Here is a 20,123-nt window from a genome sequence, read left to right on the forward strand (position 1 = left end):
CACCTGTCAAGGAGTGGGATATATTAATCAGTAAGTCAACATCAGCTCTTGTAGATGAGCGAAGGTTAGCCTGTCTGGTCTGATCCCACAGAAGAGCTAATGAGAAATTGCTAAAAAATGTATTGCTGGCTCTATTAAGAAAGGTATCAGAACACAGTCCATCACAGCTTGCTTTGTATGGTTTATTGCCCTGTGTACTGCCTGCTGTATACCCCCGTGTACAGTGGCTACAATGGGCAAGTGAGCATCGTAGAGCAATGGAAGAAGATGGTTTCTTGTGGACAGCCTTGTTCATGTTCTTTGCTTACTGCAAGCTGAAAGAAGGAGTGTGATGCTCTCTGCAATGTTCTAGTAGGAAACTTTGGGTCCTAGCATTTAATTCTGTTTTTTTTTTTTAACACGTACCACCTACCTAAACATTGGCGCAGATCAAGTGCACACCTTTATGGTAACAGTATTCCCTAATGGCGGTTGCCTCCAGCAGGATAATGCTCACTACTACACTGCAAAAAATATATCAGGAATGGTTTGAGGAACATGACAAAGAGTTAAAGGTATTGACTTGGCCAATAAATTCCTCAGATCTGATCACACATCAACTATCTCGCACACACACTAGCTCACAACTTAAACTATCTGCTGCAAATGTCTTAGTGTCAGATACAACAGCACAGCTTCAGATGTCTTCTGGAGTCCAGACCATAATGGTTCAGTGTGTTTTGGCAGAACAGTAAGGACCTACACAATATTAGGCAGGTGGTTTTAATGTTATGGCTGATTTGTGTAAATAGGGTAGAGTGAGCCAGAAATTGAGCAAGGCACATTAAGTTTCCTGATGGAAAAACAAATTCATGGATTTAGTATAAAAAAATTATAATACTTTTTTAGTCATGTGCAGAACATTAAAATTAAAGGACAGTACTGCCTCTAAAAGTTATACCTCGTGGAAATATCTTCCAAATCTTCCATCTTCCAAATCTTCCATCTTCCAAATATCTTACATGGAATTATCTTCCATGTATTATTTGGTTGCAAAAGTTATTCAGATTCATTTCAAACTAAATGCGCTAAAACTTCATAGACGATTGGTCATTAGTAAAAGCTCTACAGCAGGGTAGCAGAGCAGCACATTCTTCATGCATGTTTGCTTCTCTGTCTCCCATGTCACACATCCACACACAGAGCGATATAACAAGGGGATTATGGATTTAGGGAGAGGCTCCTAGTCTGTTAGTCTCACATGGATGCTTGTCAAGTTCACACATTTTTCACACACAGTTCTGCAGCATAAGAATTGGACAGATAGTGTTGCCAGTTTAAAGTGTTTTTAAAACCAATATTGAAATAATCAGATTAATTATAATACCTTAAAATAAAAACCAATTAATATTAAACACTATCAGAAATAATCATTATTTTTTTCCCCTGAATGGGTTTATTCCTGGATAAAAGACAGAAATATCAGAACGTTATACCTGACTCTAAAAAACCTTTACCATCAGCTAATCATTTGCTTCCCCCTGGTGGCTTGCTTTAGGAGAAACAAACATAAAAAAATCATGATAAAAGTGGTCATGTTTAATGCTATGACTAAGTATATGTATTTAATATGCAGAGGAATACAATCCTAAATCATATAGAATTATAGTACATTATATTATTATATAACACTGATATGGAATATATTGGACTGGTTATAAAATAAAATAATATACCAATAACCATAAGCATCATACATACACATCCAAATATATGGTAGTGCTACCTTGTGTGATAGCATCAAAGCAGAATCTAAAAGTTAATAATTGGTTTATAATATTTTATATACATATGCACAGATTACAAAAGCAATTAAAAGCATGCTTGCTGCATACAAACTGTCACAAACATACATTACAGTGTATAAACTAGAAAAGAGACAAATACAAATAGATAACAAAAAAAAAATCTTTTGAGAAAACCTTGTGTTATAACCCGAATGATAAGAACCGTATACAATACACAAGCATATACAGCACACACAAAATGATAGGAATAAAACCACAGTAATTGGTATTTGCATAAATGCTCAACTGACCTCTAACTGAATATGACCTTCGATATATCTAAAGTAAAAACAAAACCCTCAGTGTGTTCTTTTATGATTAATACATAATAATTACCCACACCATAATCAGCACACTTTTAATGTGGCAGGCAAATATGTGTGAGTAATATTTATTCTGTGTCAAGATAATCACCTTTTCTTTTTTTCTGGTAATCACAGGTACTGCGTTAAAACTTATCTGTTTACACAGACATTGGGTGGTCTCATTGGACGGACAACAGAGCTAAAGTACACCTTGAAAACAAATCTTTGAAATTTGCAGAAAAAATATTAATTTTTCTTTAACATAGCTCTGACAATAGTTCCAGCTCTAGCATAAAATATGATTTTATACTGATAGACACTAGAGCTAATCTGGTATTCTTTCTTTAGTAGCACTCTAATTCACTGTGGAATTTTATAGTGGAATCTCAGTGATTAAGTTTGCTGTTTCTGATGTTTATGTTTACAGAAGCAGTGTCAACTTGGAAACAGTTATTCAGGGTCTTGTAAAAGTCTTTGTGAAAGTCTTCAGGACTGAAACCATAATACTTTCCAATTTCTCTCTAATCTGTGTTTTTTTGTATTATAAGTTCAATAGAAAGGAAAGAGAGAGAGACTAAAGAGCTAATAACATGACAAGTGATTACAGGAACTCACAGATGTTCCACAACACTAAATGTAACTATAAACAGTTTTTAAAGCTTTCATTAATAAATAAAAAAATGATACTGCTGGCAAGTTGAAATGGAACCACACTCTTCAGGCCATGATGTTACATGAAAACAAACCAGTTCAGCATGGAATCTGGGTGTCACACCACCAGTGAATGATTACTTTCCAATAAGAGCGTGCCCGGTACAAAACGTTTAAATGTTTTCATATAATAAAGTCTGTGATTAATGGAATTCTTATAGTAGGCAAAAACATGATGATGTGGCAGCAAGAGATATGTGAATGATTTTTTTTTTATTTAACAAAACAAAACAGAAGCCATCACAGAACCCATGGCGGTGTGCATGTTAGCTCCTGGAAGACAAAAGCAGGTCTGGCTCTTTGCTGTTTTCTGTTTTACGGCCACATCCAGCTAATATCTGAGCCATGTGGGCAGCTCTGAGGGTAGCAGGGGAGGGTGGCGTCTCTGCCAGGCCGGGTTTCTTAGGGGGGATGGGTGGAGGGATCCCTCTATCAACCCTGGGGATTGTGGGAGAGCGAATTCCAGGAGACAGTGCTCCGGATGGGGCCACGGCACGGTAGTCTGTGCCAAAAGGTGAGCTGTTTGGTATGGTTGCTGTTTTAGTGCTAAAGCGGCTGAGAGCCTGAGTCACTGTACTGCAGCCTGTCTGTTTGGAGTTGCTGCACTCTGTTAGAGGATCTGTGGTGGCACAGGGTAAAAGGTCACGAGGGGAATGAGGGACCGATGAGCCCAGTTGGGGGTCTTGCTCAGCAACGGACTGAAATTTGTGACGTGCTGCATGGAAACGCTGCTGGATTCCAGCCTGATAGGCAGCCTGTAGGCTTGAGCTTGTCTCAGGAGAGGAGCCTGTGCCACAGGTTGAGAGACTCTCATTATTTAAATTAGTGGAGGACCCATTAGTCAGTTCATTATTGTCAGTGCTTAGGATGGAAAGAAAAGCCAGATTTTCTCCTCCATTTTCATTCCTCAGCCTCAAGCCATTCCCTCTTTCCTCTACTAGTGTCTGATGACCGTTAATCTTCAGCTGGATCATGTCTGATTTTTCTGTTCCAAACTCCACCGAGCCATTTCTCACCTCCCTGAACTCGTTTCTATGATCCTCCTTGTCGACCTCTCCGCTGAGCTGTCGTATCTCTCCCCTCAGCCTCTCCACCTCTTCCTGCAGAGCACTGCTGCATGCCTCTTCCCGTCTCAGCCGCAGACTCAGCTGCTCCCTTTCTGTATCAAACTCAGCCAGCAGCTCTTCCCTCCTTGCCTCCATTTGCATGGCACACTTCTTCTCCTCCTCAAGCTCTGCCCTCAGGGTTTGATTGGTGGCACGTTGGTGCTCCAGTTTGCGACTAAGTTCACTGGCACGCTGTCCCTCCTCGTGGGCACGCAAACTCGAGCGTTTGCACTCACGCCCCAGAGCACCCATAAGCTGCTTATGTTGTACACGTTCATCCTCCAGCTGAGCTTGTAATCGCTTGTTTTCTTTCTCCATGCGGGATAACTTTGTCTTTTCAAACTCCAACTAAACACACACAAAACAAAATGACTGAAATCCGCATTCAGCAATTTGCATTTTTCTAAATACCAAACATCATTCAAATCCCAATTTCTAAACACAAGCCAAGAAAGCTCAGAACACTAAAGAAAGACCACAAGAGCATAACTTTCCTCTGCTTTTAAAAAGGTACAGTAAGTCACTGGCTGTGTTTAAATATATAAAGAATATGGATACTACTCATCATTAATTTGTTGAAAAGCACAATATGAGTACATGAGCACTTCCAGTATGACATAATGCTTGGGATAAACTTGACTGAATGTGGTCACAGCGATCTTGATAAGTGTGCTATGTTACACAATGCAATACACAACAGGAGAAAAGGAAGAGTTCTTTTAACTCATGAATCTGAATGTGTATGAAAAAAACCCCAGCATGGTTAATGCTAAATGTGATTTTATCTATGATTAATCTATGAATAATAATAATAATAACCTACATTAACTAGTACTGTTTCTATTCATTTATAATTTAATTTATTTAAAAAAAAAAGGTTTCCCTTTCTACACAACTGCAATGGATTGATACTTTCACTTGAAATTTTCACTTCTGCTATAACAGTCTTAATTTAACTTAAAGGTCTGTTTATTTATAAATGTTAAATGTAAAAAGTTCAGACCTTCTGAATTAAAGTAACAGTAACTTTGAAAATGCACTGCACTGTAATAAGGTGCAGTTATAGCGTCATTTTGACTGAGCTGCTCTTAAATGTGAATTTGACTGACAGGTAGTTACATGTTTTTGTAGTTCACCAGTTGATAACGCTCATATATTACATACTATACGGCATACTACAAGTAATAGTATGTAATGTGCAGTAATTACTGGTGCAGTATAAACAGTGGGTTTGTATGCCAATTCCAACACAGCTATAGTGGTGATGGTTTCTGTACCAGCTGTAGGAGGCGCTCTCGCTCCTTCTCTAAAATGCATGTGACATCATCTCCTTCAGCTGTATCTTCAGCATGCCTCCTCTTCTCCTCCTCCAAATCAGCAATAACCTGAAACCAGCACAGAGGGGCACCAAAGAGGCAAACGATATTAACCCATTAATCCCAGATTTCTCCTTGATCTGCTAGGCTGTCAGAAACAAGAGAGTCCACTTTGACAAATCAGGAAGACAAAAACACAATCAGTACCTAAAGATGTATTAATAAATACATGGTTTATTTATCCAACCCTTTAACCACCCTCTCATCTAGCTCACCCTTCTGTGCCTGATCTCGGCAGCTGCAAGCTGCTTCAGCATCTTCTCCTGCATTTTTCTGCAGTGTCCCACCACCATCCTGAGCATGGTCAGTGGATCAGAGCGCCTGATGTCTGTCGCTCGTCTCTGTGAACAACTTGTGGTATTTCCTCTGCACTGAGCAGAGCTCCGAAGAGCCTCGTTGTCCCTCTGCAGGGCCATGAAGGGATCGCTCAGATCATATTTCCCATAGTGCTCCCACACATACGTTTCCCTGCGCTGGGCCTGCACAAACAACAAGAGGTTCACATTAAGGCATTACGGGGGAAGGAATAAATAAAAACGCACGTGTGAGTGTGTGTGTGAGAGAGTGAGTGTTCAGTAGTCCGATTCACAATTTGAATAAACTGATTTGGCATATCAGCGTAGAAGATTGATGACCTGTGTAAAACTGTAGCTAAAGCTAGAACATAGAGTACAGCAGAATCCTTCTGTATCCTCTGTCCAGATCCTCAGTCTCTGCCCCACACATGCTCCTCTTTAGAAACAGGAAACACAATGATACAGAGCTCAGAATCCTGCCACGATCAACATAAACTATCCTCTGAAGCTCCCTGTGCATGATACACTTAATCTTTGGCCTTTTTTCATTCATTTATTCCGTGCAAAGACATTGTGGGAGGTCCATAAAGGCAGACCGGAAAATCTGCATGAAGTAAATCTGTGTGTGCTGGATGAGTGACCCAAACAACTGGAGTCATATAAGTAATTTAAGCTGCAACAAGGACACTGCTGTACAATTAGTAAAGGAGTTATGCAAGCTTTAGAGGGAGTCTAGTCTAGAAGTAGACATGCTTAAAGAAGAGGGGAAGCTAGAATGGAGGAGGGTGTTTTCTATGAACTTTGAAGCCGCAGTTTTAGATATTACACACATAACAGACAGAAGTCAGGTCAGAACATGAAGGACCATCTGATAAGTGCAAGTGTGTGTGTGTGTTTTGACCCTTTGTGCCAGGTGTACTATAAATGATAAGTCTCCACATTCTGAGACGCATGCATGCTAAAATGGGAACTTATGGGAACATATGGAAAAATGCTTGTAGTTCAAACATCCGGTGATGAACTACAGGTTTGTATCCCAGTCCAGGATACATGATGAAGGTCTGACTACGGTTTACTACAGAAAGGCTCAAAACAAACACACAAAGACTGAACGGCTATGAGTCACCCCTCCCTTCCATTCTTGGTGGTCTAGCTGGTGAACACTTTGTGACCCCTATGGCACTGTTTCAGGGATAGATAAAGGGAGAGAGGGAGAGGGAGAGAAGGAGAGAGAAAGGGAGGGAGTGTGAGGAAGGCAGTTGGCTCCTATTATTCATGGAAGTTGTAAAGCACATTCTTACAAAAACTGTGTGTTAAGAATGCACGTTTAATACGATAAATCTGGCAACAGCTGAGTGTGTGTGTTCACTTCAGACAGCACAAAACAAGACATAAGAAAGAGCTTTTTGTTTATAGGAAAGTAAATCCAGTAAAATTAATTGTTTACATACCAGCACAGGTCAGTGAGTCTAACAGATAGTTCTAAATACGTAAATCATAATGACAGATAGGAAATTCTGCTTTTCCCCTAGATAAACAGCATCCAGTGCTAAAAGGTAGCCACCCTGGCAGAGATTTAGCAAAGCTGTGAGAGTCTGATACTTCCACAGAGCTGAAGGCATCATTGCACCCGATGAGATGAAGTCTTCATGAGATGAGCATGCTTTAGGATTTTGGCATTGACTGATGGGGACAACTCTGCTGACACATAGATAAGACACGGTCCTGAGAAAGTATGTGGTATGGAATTACCAGTTTCCTAACTTTTTAGGAAGTCCCTGAGCCATCACTTAAACCCTAAGAACAGATTTATTATCTGAAACCTACTAAAAAATGGGAACTTTAATGTTAAAGAAGAGGGTCATGTTTAAGTTTGCAGAGATGATGTACAAATGACTTGACTATGAGCTTTTTTTTTGCCTCTGTTGTGAAAAGCTCTCCTTCTACATTCTTTAGTGAACTCCCCCAACCACCCCATCCACCGCTTCCAAATTCACACGAAACAAAACATACACCACTGCAGGTCCTTGCAATAGGCATGTAAGATAGAGCAGTAGAAGCTGTGACTGAGGCTGATACTCACACGGGTGAAACTTTCTCACTGGTCTCACTTCCCAACTCAGAAAACTGCAGTGATTAAAAACTATGTAATATTTATCATAGAACACGCTCCTGGCTGCTTTCATTTCCCATTTCTCTCTCTCTCTCTCTCTCTCGCTGGCAATTTTAATATTTTTATTTATATCTGCCTGTGATATTTTCGAATGAGTTTATTTGGTTTTCCAAAATTCTAAAAAAATCAGTCATTTAAACCACCATAAGCAGAACTGGGATAAAGGAATGAATAAATTTGAGAGAAAAGTAAGTCATGTGAATTTTTTGGGGGTCCATGCTATCCAAAAAGCTCTGTTGTCTGTACAAAATTAAAAATTGACTCAGCTTGGAACATATTTTGAAGTAGCCACAGGCGAGCTTTTCTAGATGTCTGTTCAAATCACCCGGTATAAGACGAGTCACTCGTTTGACTCAACTCTGACTTGTGCCATTGCAAATAAAACTAAACTACTTAAACCTAAATTAAACCACAAGAAGTAGAACTCAATGTCAGTAATGTTCTTTTTACTAATTTATATGGCAATTAAGAAAGCTACTGAAGAAAAACTATTTCATTTATTTCACCTTGTTTTGAACATGACCCTGGTTGGATCAGAAGGCTAGAGAGGGATACAAAAAAAAACACCTTCATAAACTCCATTACATTTAGCATTACTCCGAACACTGATCAATGCTGAAGCATTTGATTTTTGATGTAATTTATAAAATGTTTGTCATTCACAAGCATGTTAGGAAACCAATTATTAATTATAAATAATAAATTACATTTCATCGGTTATGTTTTCTTTACTAAAATAGTTACTTGAAAATGAACATTAGTATTTAACTATGGAAGATGTGGATAAAGCAGCGGATTTGCTGAGTGAGACACATTGTTCCAGTCAGCTTCAGTCCACCTCTTCACATACTGCTAGTGAATAATTACTGAGGAAGTGAGCACCCTGGACATTTTGATTTCATGAAACGACTTTTTCCAACTGCATACAAGGAATTATCCTGCGCTCTAATCTTATCGGGTGCACACATTATCTTAAGGAAGGTGCAAGAGAAGAGCTCAGCAAGATTAACTTACCAACAGAGTTAAAAATACCATCTGTTCATGGTACATCTAAGTGTGTGTGTGACAGAGAAGAAACAACAGCCTTGTTAAAGTCAATGGGGTCACAGTCAACTTCACACACAACTGGTCACATACTGGAATAGCAGTTTAAATGAATACATGGTTAAATTAATAAACACAGACATAACTATTTAAATGAGTAAATAGGCTGTGATATCATTCAATAAATAAGCAACACTGAACTCGCAACTGTAATCGCAGAAGTACAAATGCTTTTAATGCTCTTTTTTATTTGGGAATCAGACATAAGTCACAATAACATATTTAATTTATCTTGGTGTAATCTGTTAAAACAACATACTGGGGCAATGACTAATCCTTTGCTATTGAGCCTTTTGCCTGGAGCTGACAGTATGCTTCTAGCAAAGCTGTGTGGTAAAGTGATGCTTGCTTTCAGGCACATGGAACCACATGGACGACTTAAGAGAGCTCCAGGGTTTGGTGGTTTCTTTTTTCTCTCCATGATTTGATGGTTTCTTTAGTTTGACCTGATTGTGTGCAACCAATGATCTTCAACAGAATAAAATGAAGGTGTCATTGTGAAGTAAAAGTCTCATTAAGACATGAAAAATAAACCATTATGAAACTGTCTTTTCAAAAACATTGTGAAAATGAGTACTCAAGTTCAGGTTTGCCCCATATACAAATTATACACAGTAGTAGTGAAACGTTTTTACTAATGTACTAATATACTACAATAGTTTGGTTAGACACTAATAATAATTAAATGTAAGTATTATTATTTCTGGGGGGCCACGGTGGCTTAGTGGTTAGCACGTTCGCCTCACACCTCCAGGGTCGGGGTTCCATTCCCGCCTCTGCCTTGTGTGTGTGGAGTTTGCATGTACTCCCTGTGCCTGGGGGGTTTCCTCCGGGTGTTCCGGTTTCCTCCCCCGGCCCAAAGACATGCGTGGTAGGTTGATTGGCATCTCTGGAAAATTGTCCGTAGTGTGTGATTGCGTGAGTGAATGAGAGTGTGTGTGTGCCCTGCGATGGGTTGGCACTCCGTCCAGGGTGTATCCTGCCTTGATGCCCGATGACGCGTGAGATAGGCACAGGCTCCCCGTGACCCGAGGTAGTTTGGATAAGCGGTAGAAAATGAATGAATACTATTTTTCTTTCACAGTTGTTGTAATAATACTTATACATTACTATTACAATCTTGTACTTTTGACTCTTTACTACCTTTCTTGCTGCATTTATTCTTTTTTATTATTTATATCCTATTCATTTATTAAATTCTGTATAAACTGTATTCCACAACAGGATGCACTGTTTTGCAAATCTAACAAGCCATTGAACAAATTGTACCAAAGATTTCCACTTTTTGAACAGAAGCGTCTGGTGATGTTTTCATGTCTCACAATTTGGTTTCTTCCCTTCAGATAGTTTTCTCTAACAGAAGCCATAAGACTTGGAAAACATGACTCTGAAGTTGGTTGGGCTCACTTCCTTATTTCTCTACAAGATGTGCAAAAAAAGCGGATCACTTCCATAATTTATATTAAACACAGATTCAGGCTTCTAAGCAGGAACGAGGAACAAGAACAATAATCGTAGTGTAATTAGTGATTAGTGCACTGGGGTCTATTAAAACAGTTAAGAAAGCACAAATGTTTCAAAGCATTCTGTCAGACTCATGCACATCGTATCAATGTCAATGTGTTGTGTTTTTTACACATGAAAAGTCAATGACACATACTGACTAAGTGTCAATGGATGAATGTGATGGAGATGACAGGATGGGCTCAGTTCACCATGTTGAAAGATCATTATTGAAAGCCAAAGAAAACACACAGAAGAACATGGCCAAATTCCCAAAAACACTCTGAGCCAACTTGTCTGGAGGATAGAAGTCTAAAAACAAGTATCGATTTTCCTTTTTGATTAATAGCTGCCATAATTCCAAAGTGATGACAAACATGAGCCAAATCTGTTGTATCCCTGCTCAAACACATTTAATCATTTTTTTAGAAGATTGAAAGATAAACATAAAGAAATTATACTTTAAAAAATATATTAATCTTAAGTATACAGGAGTTCTGAATATTATGGCAGTGTAAGGTCTGGGTATAAATATGATCCATAAAGAAAATGAGAGCTGCTGACCTGCTGCTGAGGCCAGGTAATGGATCTAAGAATACACAGGCTGCTGAAGTTACCATTAAGCACACATCAATCTTAAATTAAAATCAGCTAATAGACACCAACTTCATATAAAAAGCCTGAGAGCATCTCTTAAAGTACCAACTTAAAGTGACAATGGAGCTGCAGTTGGAGATCAGATCAGAGTATTAAGTGGAAAAAAAGAGTACTATAAAGAAGGCATGGGAAAAATATGGAGGTGGATCATTACTGCTTTCTGGCTGTTTTGCGGCTGGTGGTTCAGGGGCTCTAGAGATTAATAGCATCATTAATTCTACTATGTATTAGGATATTTTTGCTGAAAAAGGTTTGCCTCTGCCAGGAGCTTTTTTTTAATGGCAACCATAATATTTAAATTATTCAGCTTCTATGTGCTTACATTTAACATTTCCCTTCAGTTCCATAAGGATGCCAATAATTCACTCAAAACATCACATTACTTTTATACTTCCATCCACCTCTGTTTGAAATAATTGTTCATGTCACACTGTACTCCAAGCAAACATTCACAAATCCAGGCTCCTCAGCAGTGAGGAATTTGTGAGAAACCATCTGTAACTACATGTATGTGCCACTAAGTAAATACCTCCAAAACAAAGCACACAGAGCTAAAGTGAAGAAAATGCATGAGTTACTCATTTTAACGTAACCTAATGATCTAATGAATAGTTAAATTCGAAAGAAATAGTTGTCCATTTTAAAGGCTTCAAGATTTATTTAAACTCTACTGGCCTTGCAGAAAGAAGACAAACTAAAGTCACAGTTGATTTAATATAGAGCAGAATTGATTGCTATGTGTTGTAAATGAAACCAGTACAAGTTTAATGCTTCATGCTGAAACGTAGCTGTGCTTGGAAGGCTGGTTTCCATAATTGTGGCTTCAGGGCCATCGGTGAAGTTGGCGTGCACTACACGGCTCAGTGCAGGAAATAAAAACAAGCTTGAGAGAGACGAAGAGGAAAGTAAGCACTGGTGTAATTAGGCAGCAGAGACGTGCTGCAAATACATCTTGATTTTACTGAAGGGTACAACTGTAGTACTGTATGTCTCTGGCATCCTGTAGCATCCTACATGCCACACAAAGCTCCACACCTGCCCAACTAAACTCAGATTCTCACACAAAGCTAAAACCAAGTTTAATTCTGAATCCAGGTTTGTCTGTACAAATTTAAGCGAAACTACCAGAAAGTTTCACAAGGTATATAGTTAATTAGAGGGCATGGACTTTGTTGTTTTGGTTGTTTGAGAATGCAGCTAAAATCAAGTGGTAAACTGCATCTAAGCCTAAATACCAGCACAAAGTTTCATAACATAGTGGTCGGTTTATATTTTAAGTTTTTCCCACTTAAATCCAAACACAGATACAAACCACAATGAAGATTTTGGATAAGACCCATATGAACACTGAACACTTTGTCTTCATAGGTAATCTTTAGCAGTGTATCAATGTTTCAATTAGAACCTTTTTATTTCTTGGTGTTTTTCTTTATTTCACCTTCTCTGCTGCTCAATATGCTTACTCAACATAGTTATTGTTGAGGAATTTGATATAATTTGATATAATCCTATAAGGATATAGGATTTTGGATAAGTGCTTTCCTCAAAGTGTGGTATTTTGCTTTGTGACCCAACCTGAGAAGCAGTTCAAAAAGTGCATTGGGCCGGCTCAAGGTTTCCTGAACAGTAATTAACCTTCATCCTCTCTTGTTGTCACAAGATAGGGGAGAGCTGGCCAGAGGGTAGAAATGCTTGAGAGGCATAAAATCAGAGTTTGTTTCCAAGAAATATCTACAGTATATACACATGGGAACAGGGTTTTGGGAGCCCAAGGTGGTGGTAAGATTATCCCGTGTTGTTCACTCATAGATCTGAATGGATCAGCTATGATGAATGATTCCATGTAGGCGGTCGAAATTCCACTGGTTACTCAATAGGCATGCAAGGACTTGAACTTGTACAGGCAGTTACAAGGAGCCAATGGAATGGAAGTGAAGAAAGGCAATTAACAATGCAAAACACACTAAAGCGTACTTTAGTTGAGCTCTAAATTATTTCTGGGGTAGAGGCAGTGATGTCTTTTTTCAATTCCTGACTGGGGATTCAGAATGAAAAATTCCCGCAAAGATATCCACTATCTCAGATTTGGTCATATGCCAAAATGTGTGTGCATTATGGTAAAGAACAACAGCATCAGATAGGGAGCAGTTGTAAAAAGCAGAACTCATTCTCACTCACTTACCCTGAGAGCCTGGATGACAAGGTCTCGGGCCTCCAGTTCTCCCTCCAGCACACTGAAGAGCAGCAGCACATCTTTCTTACTCAGAGCATCAACATCCAGCCTGGACTCCTGCATGAAAAAACAAAGGCCTAAATGAGCTTTGCAAATTACTGTGGAGTTTAAACAGTATTTGTGATACAAGGGTATATGTGCTCAGTTCCTGATGTGAGGAAATAAGCTCCAGTCATGACAGAGACTAGAAAATGTTGTGGTACTAAAGTGTTGAAACTTAATATTGGTCAGGAACAACATAACCATGTTAAGTAAATCACAGCAAATTAAACAACAGACCTTGAGACTGCCTTAATATCAAATATTTACACATACACACTCATGCAATTGTTCAATCGGCCAATTATGTGGCAGCAGTAAAATGCATAAAATCATGCAGCTACAGGTCAGCAGCTTTGGATTATATTCACATTTACATAGACATTTTAAGCATGACATGATTGTTGGTGCCAGACAGGATGTTTTCTGCGTTTCTATAATGGCTGATCTCCTGGGATTTTCACACACAACAGTCTCTATAGTTGACTAATTAAACATTCATTTGACAGCAGCTCTGTGGATAGAAGAATGGCCAATCTTGTTTGAACTGAGAGAAACTACAGTAAGGTGAGGTGAAAAGCATCCCAGAATGCACAACCAGTTGAACCTTGAGGTGGATTCACTTTGGTCGGGCAAGAACAGAAAGTGAAGAAAGGCCCAGTGTACATTTTAAACTAACAGAAACAAGTCAGCCCTGCTTATCATGTATGTTGTACTAGCTATAAACAGCTATAAACAGTGGTTCCCTTAACAGCTTCCTTTAGTTCTCTCAATTGCCAAATGACCAAAAATTCAGAGAAACCACAAAGGCCTTTGTCCTCTCTCCTGTGTCAGAAAACTTCCAGAATGGTACAGACTCTCTCTTGAATGCATATGACAAAAAAACAAAAACAAAAAAAACAAACAAACAAAAAAAAAATCGGTGTATTTTAATGAAAAACAATTAAATATTGTCCTACAATTACCTCCATCACTGTCTACCCATCTACCAGTGTGCAACTGAATGTGACAATGTTAATGTACAGTAAATGCATTAAAAATGACCACAAATTATGTATTATGTGGAATAATGTTATATGGATGTATATACTGGTACTTCAGTTTAAATTTTGCTATACTGCTGTGCAAAGCTTTCCATGCTGTTCTGTTCCTTGGCATGTGTTACTCTAGGTGGTGTGTCTGAAACTTTAGAGTTTTCTTATTCTGCTCTTAATGATCTGTACTGTCTGTCTTATAGCTCTCTGTAGCTGCTGATGTGCTTTTGAATCCTGCATTTTCCACTACTAAATAGGAACTTTCCATTTGCTGCAGTGATTTCTTTAACGTCTTAACCCATGACTCTCTGGCACCAGCATCATACCTTAGTGGGATCATACCAAGCATCATAAGTGTTTCTTTACAACAAGGCTTGAAAGACTTTGAGAAATCATCCAGCTCCTGATGTGGTAGTTAATGAACTAGTTTGCTTGTGTGTTGGCTTGTACCATGTATTCAGACCCTTAGCAAAGGCAGTGCAAACTGAACTCAGGGGCATCAGGTGTGTGTTTGTGATACTTTAAGCTGCCTCTAGAAGCACCTGTGACAAATTCAACTGAGTTTACAAGATTTGGAATGGACCTTTACAAAGTGAATGTCAGACTAAAAAGTACACAATGAAGTCAAAATACTCAAACTCAATTACTGGGAACCCAAGTACCCAGCCGACATTCTGTAAAGATGTTCAGAAGTAACATATCCACTCCGGAGTAAAAGAACTCCAAGTGGGCTTAACTCCAAGTGCTACATCGGGTGAAATATAGGTACTGCTAATTAACGGGTATCATCCCTAAGGTGAAGCACTGTCATATTAGCATCATGCTTTAAAGATGCATTACAGTGGCAGCAACAGGTAGACTGGTCAGAATTGAGAGAAGGATGAAGAGAGGCAAATACAAAGAGGCTCTTGAAGAAAGCCTGCTCCAAAGCACACATGACCTCAGACTGGGGTGAGGGTTCACCTTTCAGCATGACAACGACACAAAGCATACAGACAAGACAATGCTGGAGTGGCTACGGAACAAGTCTTTGAATGTCCATGAAGTAACTCTGCAAAATCCCCGACTTAAAACTCATAGAACATCCTTGAAGAAAACTGAACTTGGCAGCTCACAAATGCTCCCATTTTAATATGACTGCGCTTGAGAGTATCTGCCAAAAGGAACAAGAGAAACTTTCCAAATCCAGGTGTACAAACCTTGTAGAGTAATATGCAGATTTCACAGTAGTATTTCTGCTGTTTTAATGTTACAACAACAGTCTGTTTTGGATAAATATCAGCAGCATTGTGAGCATGTATTTGCCATTGTATTGCTCACTTTCTTTACAGTTTCATAACTCAAGTTGATACTCAGAACATCTACTGGGTATCATTCTTAATGCAACCGAAAGCTCTTGGAAAACATCATAAAATTCTAAGTTGTACTCCTGATTTCAGACGAGTCCAAACATCCAGGCAATAAAAACAGAAAGGCAGGTCTTCCTGGGGGTATCATAGAGTAGGGATAAAAATAGGGAAGGCATGTGGGAATAATTAACTCAGGTACAGGACTGAGTAGGTGCACTGTTTGGGGAGTAAAGGAATTGCCTGATATAGCCCAGTCAATGCCTGGAGAAAAAAGTCAGGGTCAGACAAAGAGAGCTGGAGAAATCTGATGCCTTCTTGGTAGGTTGCTCATACAAACCACAGTGTTGGGAAGCCTTTAAATGCACATCATTTAACACCATCTCTGCACTTTACAGGATCTCTGTATTATTTTAATGGCAGTAAAGAAATACATAAAATATGCAAAAACCCTGGAGAAGAGAGAAGTTCTCTATTTTTATAGATCCTGGCAAACAAATGTATATGCATGGACAGCTGGATGGTCCATCTCCATTTTTTTGTAGAAGGTTCATGAGAAAGTAGCACATTCCATATGATCAGCACTGCCATGTCTCAGTAGTTTTCAAAATGTTTAAAGTCTAAAATGAAGCATTGCTTAACTGGGTGCAAATGGACTAGAATTGAAACTTCTGGAAATCACATAAGTTTCTCTTATTGACCTCAATATACAATGACAAAAAATATTTTGGTCAATTTAATTCCCATCATCATGCATAAAGCACAGTAAGTTCAAACAGAACACTCTTACCTCTCTGCACAGCCAGTATTTGACTTTCTGCAAAACTGTAGGCTCACACTGAGATTAGTCTGGTCAGCCAAAGTTTCCACATCATGAAGTGATGAAGATTGAGTTACATAATATGCTCTAAAACCACAATTTGGGCTACTGTACTAGATCAAAAATTCAGACTGCAAAGACCTACAGTTTTCTCTCTCATCATACTGTTACCACTAATCTCAACATGGCTGTGTTAACACTTTCATGTTTGCACAAATGTGCCAAGTTGTTCCAAACATGTTGTTTTTGTTCTACGAAGTAACTCTTTAGTGGTCTTTAGTTTTTGGTCTTTAGTGGTGTTGACAGCTTGCATGGTTTGTGTCAGACCACATAAAAAACAAAAATTATCACTGAAAATAATCTTCCCCTTCCAATATATATGTTTTATATATATATATATATATATATATATATATATATATATATATATATATATATATATATATATATATAGGAAGGGGAAGATATATTGGAAGATATATATATATATTAGAGATAGATCCAATGCCTACTACAGAAGGGATAAAGGCTGATAAAAAAGCGTACTGCAGGGCAGATAAATGACTTTTACTTGATTCTTTAAGTATGGTGATAGTTATGATGATCAGTTTTATCCCACCTGTAAGCTTTATCATCACAATGAACCTCAAACCTGGCCTTAAACATGTCACTTGAACAGTTCACCTCCCCTTGAGCCAACTGTTTTAAAAAAAAGTTTTCCAACTCTGAAAATCTTAGCTATCGGGTCTTTCTTTTACCCCCGATCCAATTTCGTTGCTCTTGGTACAGGGGACAAAGCGATGGCTTCTACGCTCAATAAAGTGAACTAAATGTTCATTTGGGATTTAGTCTTGTCTTGTTGCACTCCTTATATGGTACAGTAATATGGTATTTCCTCTCTGGCCCTGAACATTGAGCGAGGCTACAGTGTTAAACATGTCCAGCCACTTCCATTCCTTCATTCTCCAAAGAACACAACTCTTGACTGTATTCCAAGTGTCTATTCATATTGGATATATAACATCCTTGATTTCTTCAATCTATTTTATACAAAGCACATAAATGCACAAAAACCAATTTGGATTGAAGATAATGAAACTCTTATAAAAGAACTCAGCCTTCCAGTGCAAAATGAAATACATGACATCTGGTTACTCATACATTTAATAGTGTAATTCTTATTCTGAGTTATTATTAAACATTGTACTGTTATTTCTGAAGACAGTTTTAGTTTGCTTTATTGTTATATATACCTTTGTGCTTTTGCAAAACAAGACCATCAAATTTATTTAACATGAATTAAACCTAAGCAACAATAAAAGTAATTCTAAGTCATATGAATACATTGTTTATGAGTGTATTAACAGCTTTATATGTAGGATATGTGAGGAGTGGAGCAGTGTGTTAGGAATCCTGTGGTTATTTGATATCTGACTCCTGCACTGCAAAGTAACAAAGAGCAGGCTGTCCAAATTCTACACAAAACTGCATCACTTGTAAAACTTTAAATATTCCCAAATCTCCAAAAAATTAAAAAATTAAAAAAAAAAACAGAAAAAAAACAATTAAAACACCGCTTTCTACAGATTCTGTTGACAGTGTTTCGAACTTCTAAGCTTGCAAACTTTTGCGCTACACTTTCATCCCACGCATGTAAAAGAAAAAAAATGTTTGGGGGGGAAGAAAAGAAAAACCCAAAAAACAACATTTCCTTATTTTATACGATGGAAATTCTTACCGTTGTCGGCGCCATTCCAGCTTTGTTCAGTTTCTAACACTGGTCATCAGAGTTTGGGTTTAAGACGCGTAACCTACATACTGCATTTTGTGATGCAGAGACAACGGGAACGAATAACAATCATTGACATCGCAGACAGCCAATAAGCAAGCGGGATTTAACATCACGGACCAATAGGAAAGCGATGTGGGCAACAAGTTTGACGATGGGCTCTGTTCTTTGTGCAGCCTCCTCTAACTCTCTCACTGTGACTGGGATAGTGTACGGAAGATATTAAACAGGGACGTGTGAAGAGTATTGTGTATACACACACACACACACACACACACACACACACACACACACACGCACACACACACACACACATATATATATATATATATATATATATATATATATATATATATATATATATATATATATATATATATTTAACAGTTTTAACTTTTGTTATACTTACATTATGTACTTCAAATCCCTTTTTACCTTTTTAGCTTTTAGTTAAATAGAAATTATTGCACAAATGCTATAATGAGCTAATTAGTATTTTGTTGTTGTTGTTTATTTTGTCTCTTACACTGCAACTTACAATGGAGTCTTATTTTATATTTTACATACACCTACAGGTTAAAGACATTCAAAGTCAATGTTTCAAATATCCACACGTTTCAAGTTACTATACATTTCCTGTTTAAAGTCAGCTGGGGTGTATTCGTTATTTCAACTCATTTTAGGTTTTGTTTACTATGTAGTATTTTCAGTGAGTGAAATGTTCACATACACTATGATAGTTTTTGGTGGTATTGCCTTTATTTGCTTCAGCTTGAATCTCAACCTGATGCCACCAACCCCATGCTTCATACTGTAGCTAGGATTGTGCTCTTTGGGCTAAAATGCTTCGGAATTTCTCCCACAAATTTTGGTTAATGTGAAAAGCATTTTGAACACTCATTCAAAAGGCTATGTCTTCATCTTGGAAATCAACTGCAGACTCCTTTCTGGCTTTTTTATGCTGGTGTTAGAGTACAGTAGGAGTTTGTTCCTTGAGCCGACAGGCTTTTAGGTCATGGTGATGTACACTAGCTCTCTCCCCATGGTGGCTGTGGATACTTTGATACCTGATGAATCCAAGTCCTTTACTGGTCCCTTTGTTGTTGTCTTTTAGATCAATTGAACATTCTGGACCAAATTTCAGTTCATGATTTTTTGAGGATTGAATTTGTTGCTATTTCCTTAACAATCCAGTGTGTGACCCCAAGAATGTAACCTTTGTTTGTGATGATGTTTGTGGTACCTTTAGTCCTCCTAAAGTGGAACCAGACATGTGGTGGTTAATTATTTTTTTTTTTTAATTTTTTTTCCAAGTTGCTTGGAATTCCTTATGGTATAAAGGGCAAAAAGGCACTCGCTCTAAAGGCAGGCCATTTTACAGCATTTTTATGATCTAATCAGAATCTTTTAAAAGTCATTACATATATTTCCTGAATAATCTATAATGTTTAAAAAGAAAGTCAACTTTGTGTATGTAAAATAAAATTTTGACCCATTTGAATTCTGAACACATAAATTAAACTGAAACAAATCTGTCACAAATTCATTGTTTTAAAGTTACTTTTTAACTATTAAAATCCCCTGTCTTAGCAACATAAATGTATAGTAAATCTCACTAAATCCCTGGTTATGACCAAATAGTTACCTAAGTAATCCTAACTGAAATTGTAGGCACACTTTCAATAAATTAATATATCTTGTGCGCCATCAACGGGTCATTATTGGCATTAAAATACTTTTATATTCCTCAATTCCTTGTTGATAAATGAAGCCCTAGATTGTAAAATGAGTATAAGTTTTTAGAG

General features: G+C 38.0%; 1 protein-coding gene across 1 annotated transcript; it reads right to left on the reverse strand.

The window, feature by feature from the left end:
- Positions 1-1,467: 1,467 nt before the first annotated feature.
- cttnbp2nla (CTTNBP2 N-terminal like a) lies at positions 1,468-18,476 on the reverse strand. Its single transcript, XM_060868097.1, has 5 exons — positions 18,268-18,476; positions 13,240-13,347; positions 5,540-5,803; positions 5,226-5,333; positions 1,468-4,296 (listed from the first exon to the last, which is right to left on the reverse strand). Exons 1-5 carry the CDS (start codon positions 18,280-18,282, stop codon positions 3,109-3,111), a joined length of 1,683 nt encoding a protein of 560 aa, XP_060724080.1. The 5' UTR covers positions 18,283-18,476; the 3' UTR covers positions 1,468-3,108.
- Between the last annotated feature and the right edge of the window lie 1,647 nt (positions 18,477-20,123).

Source organism: Tachysurus vachellii, chromosome 4 (assembly GCF_030014155.1).
Source record: "Tachysurus vachellii isolate PV-2020 chromosome 4, HZAU_Pvac_v1, whole genome shotgun sequence".
NCBI classification, from domain to species: Eukaryota; Metazoa; Chordata; class Actinopteri; order Siluriformes; family Bagridae; genus Tachysurus; species Tachysurus vachellii.

Coding starts and splice junctions, on each gene's coding strand:
- cttnbp2nla (XM_060868097.1), bottom strand. Junction 5,804..13,239: donor TTGTCATCCAGGCTCTCAGG/GTAAGTGAGTGA, acceptor TTGTTTGTGCAG/GCCCAGCGCAGGGAAACGTA. Junction 4,297..5,225: donor GAGAGCGCCTCCTACAGCTG/GTACAGAAACCA, acceptor GTGTGTGTTTAG/TTGGAGTTTGAAAAGACAAA.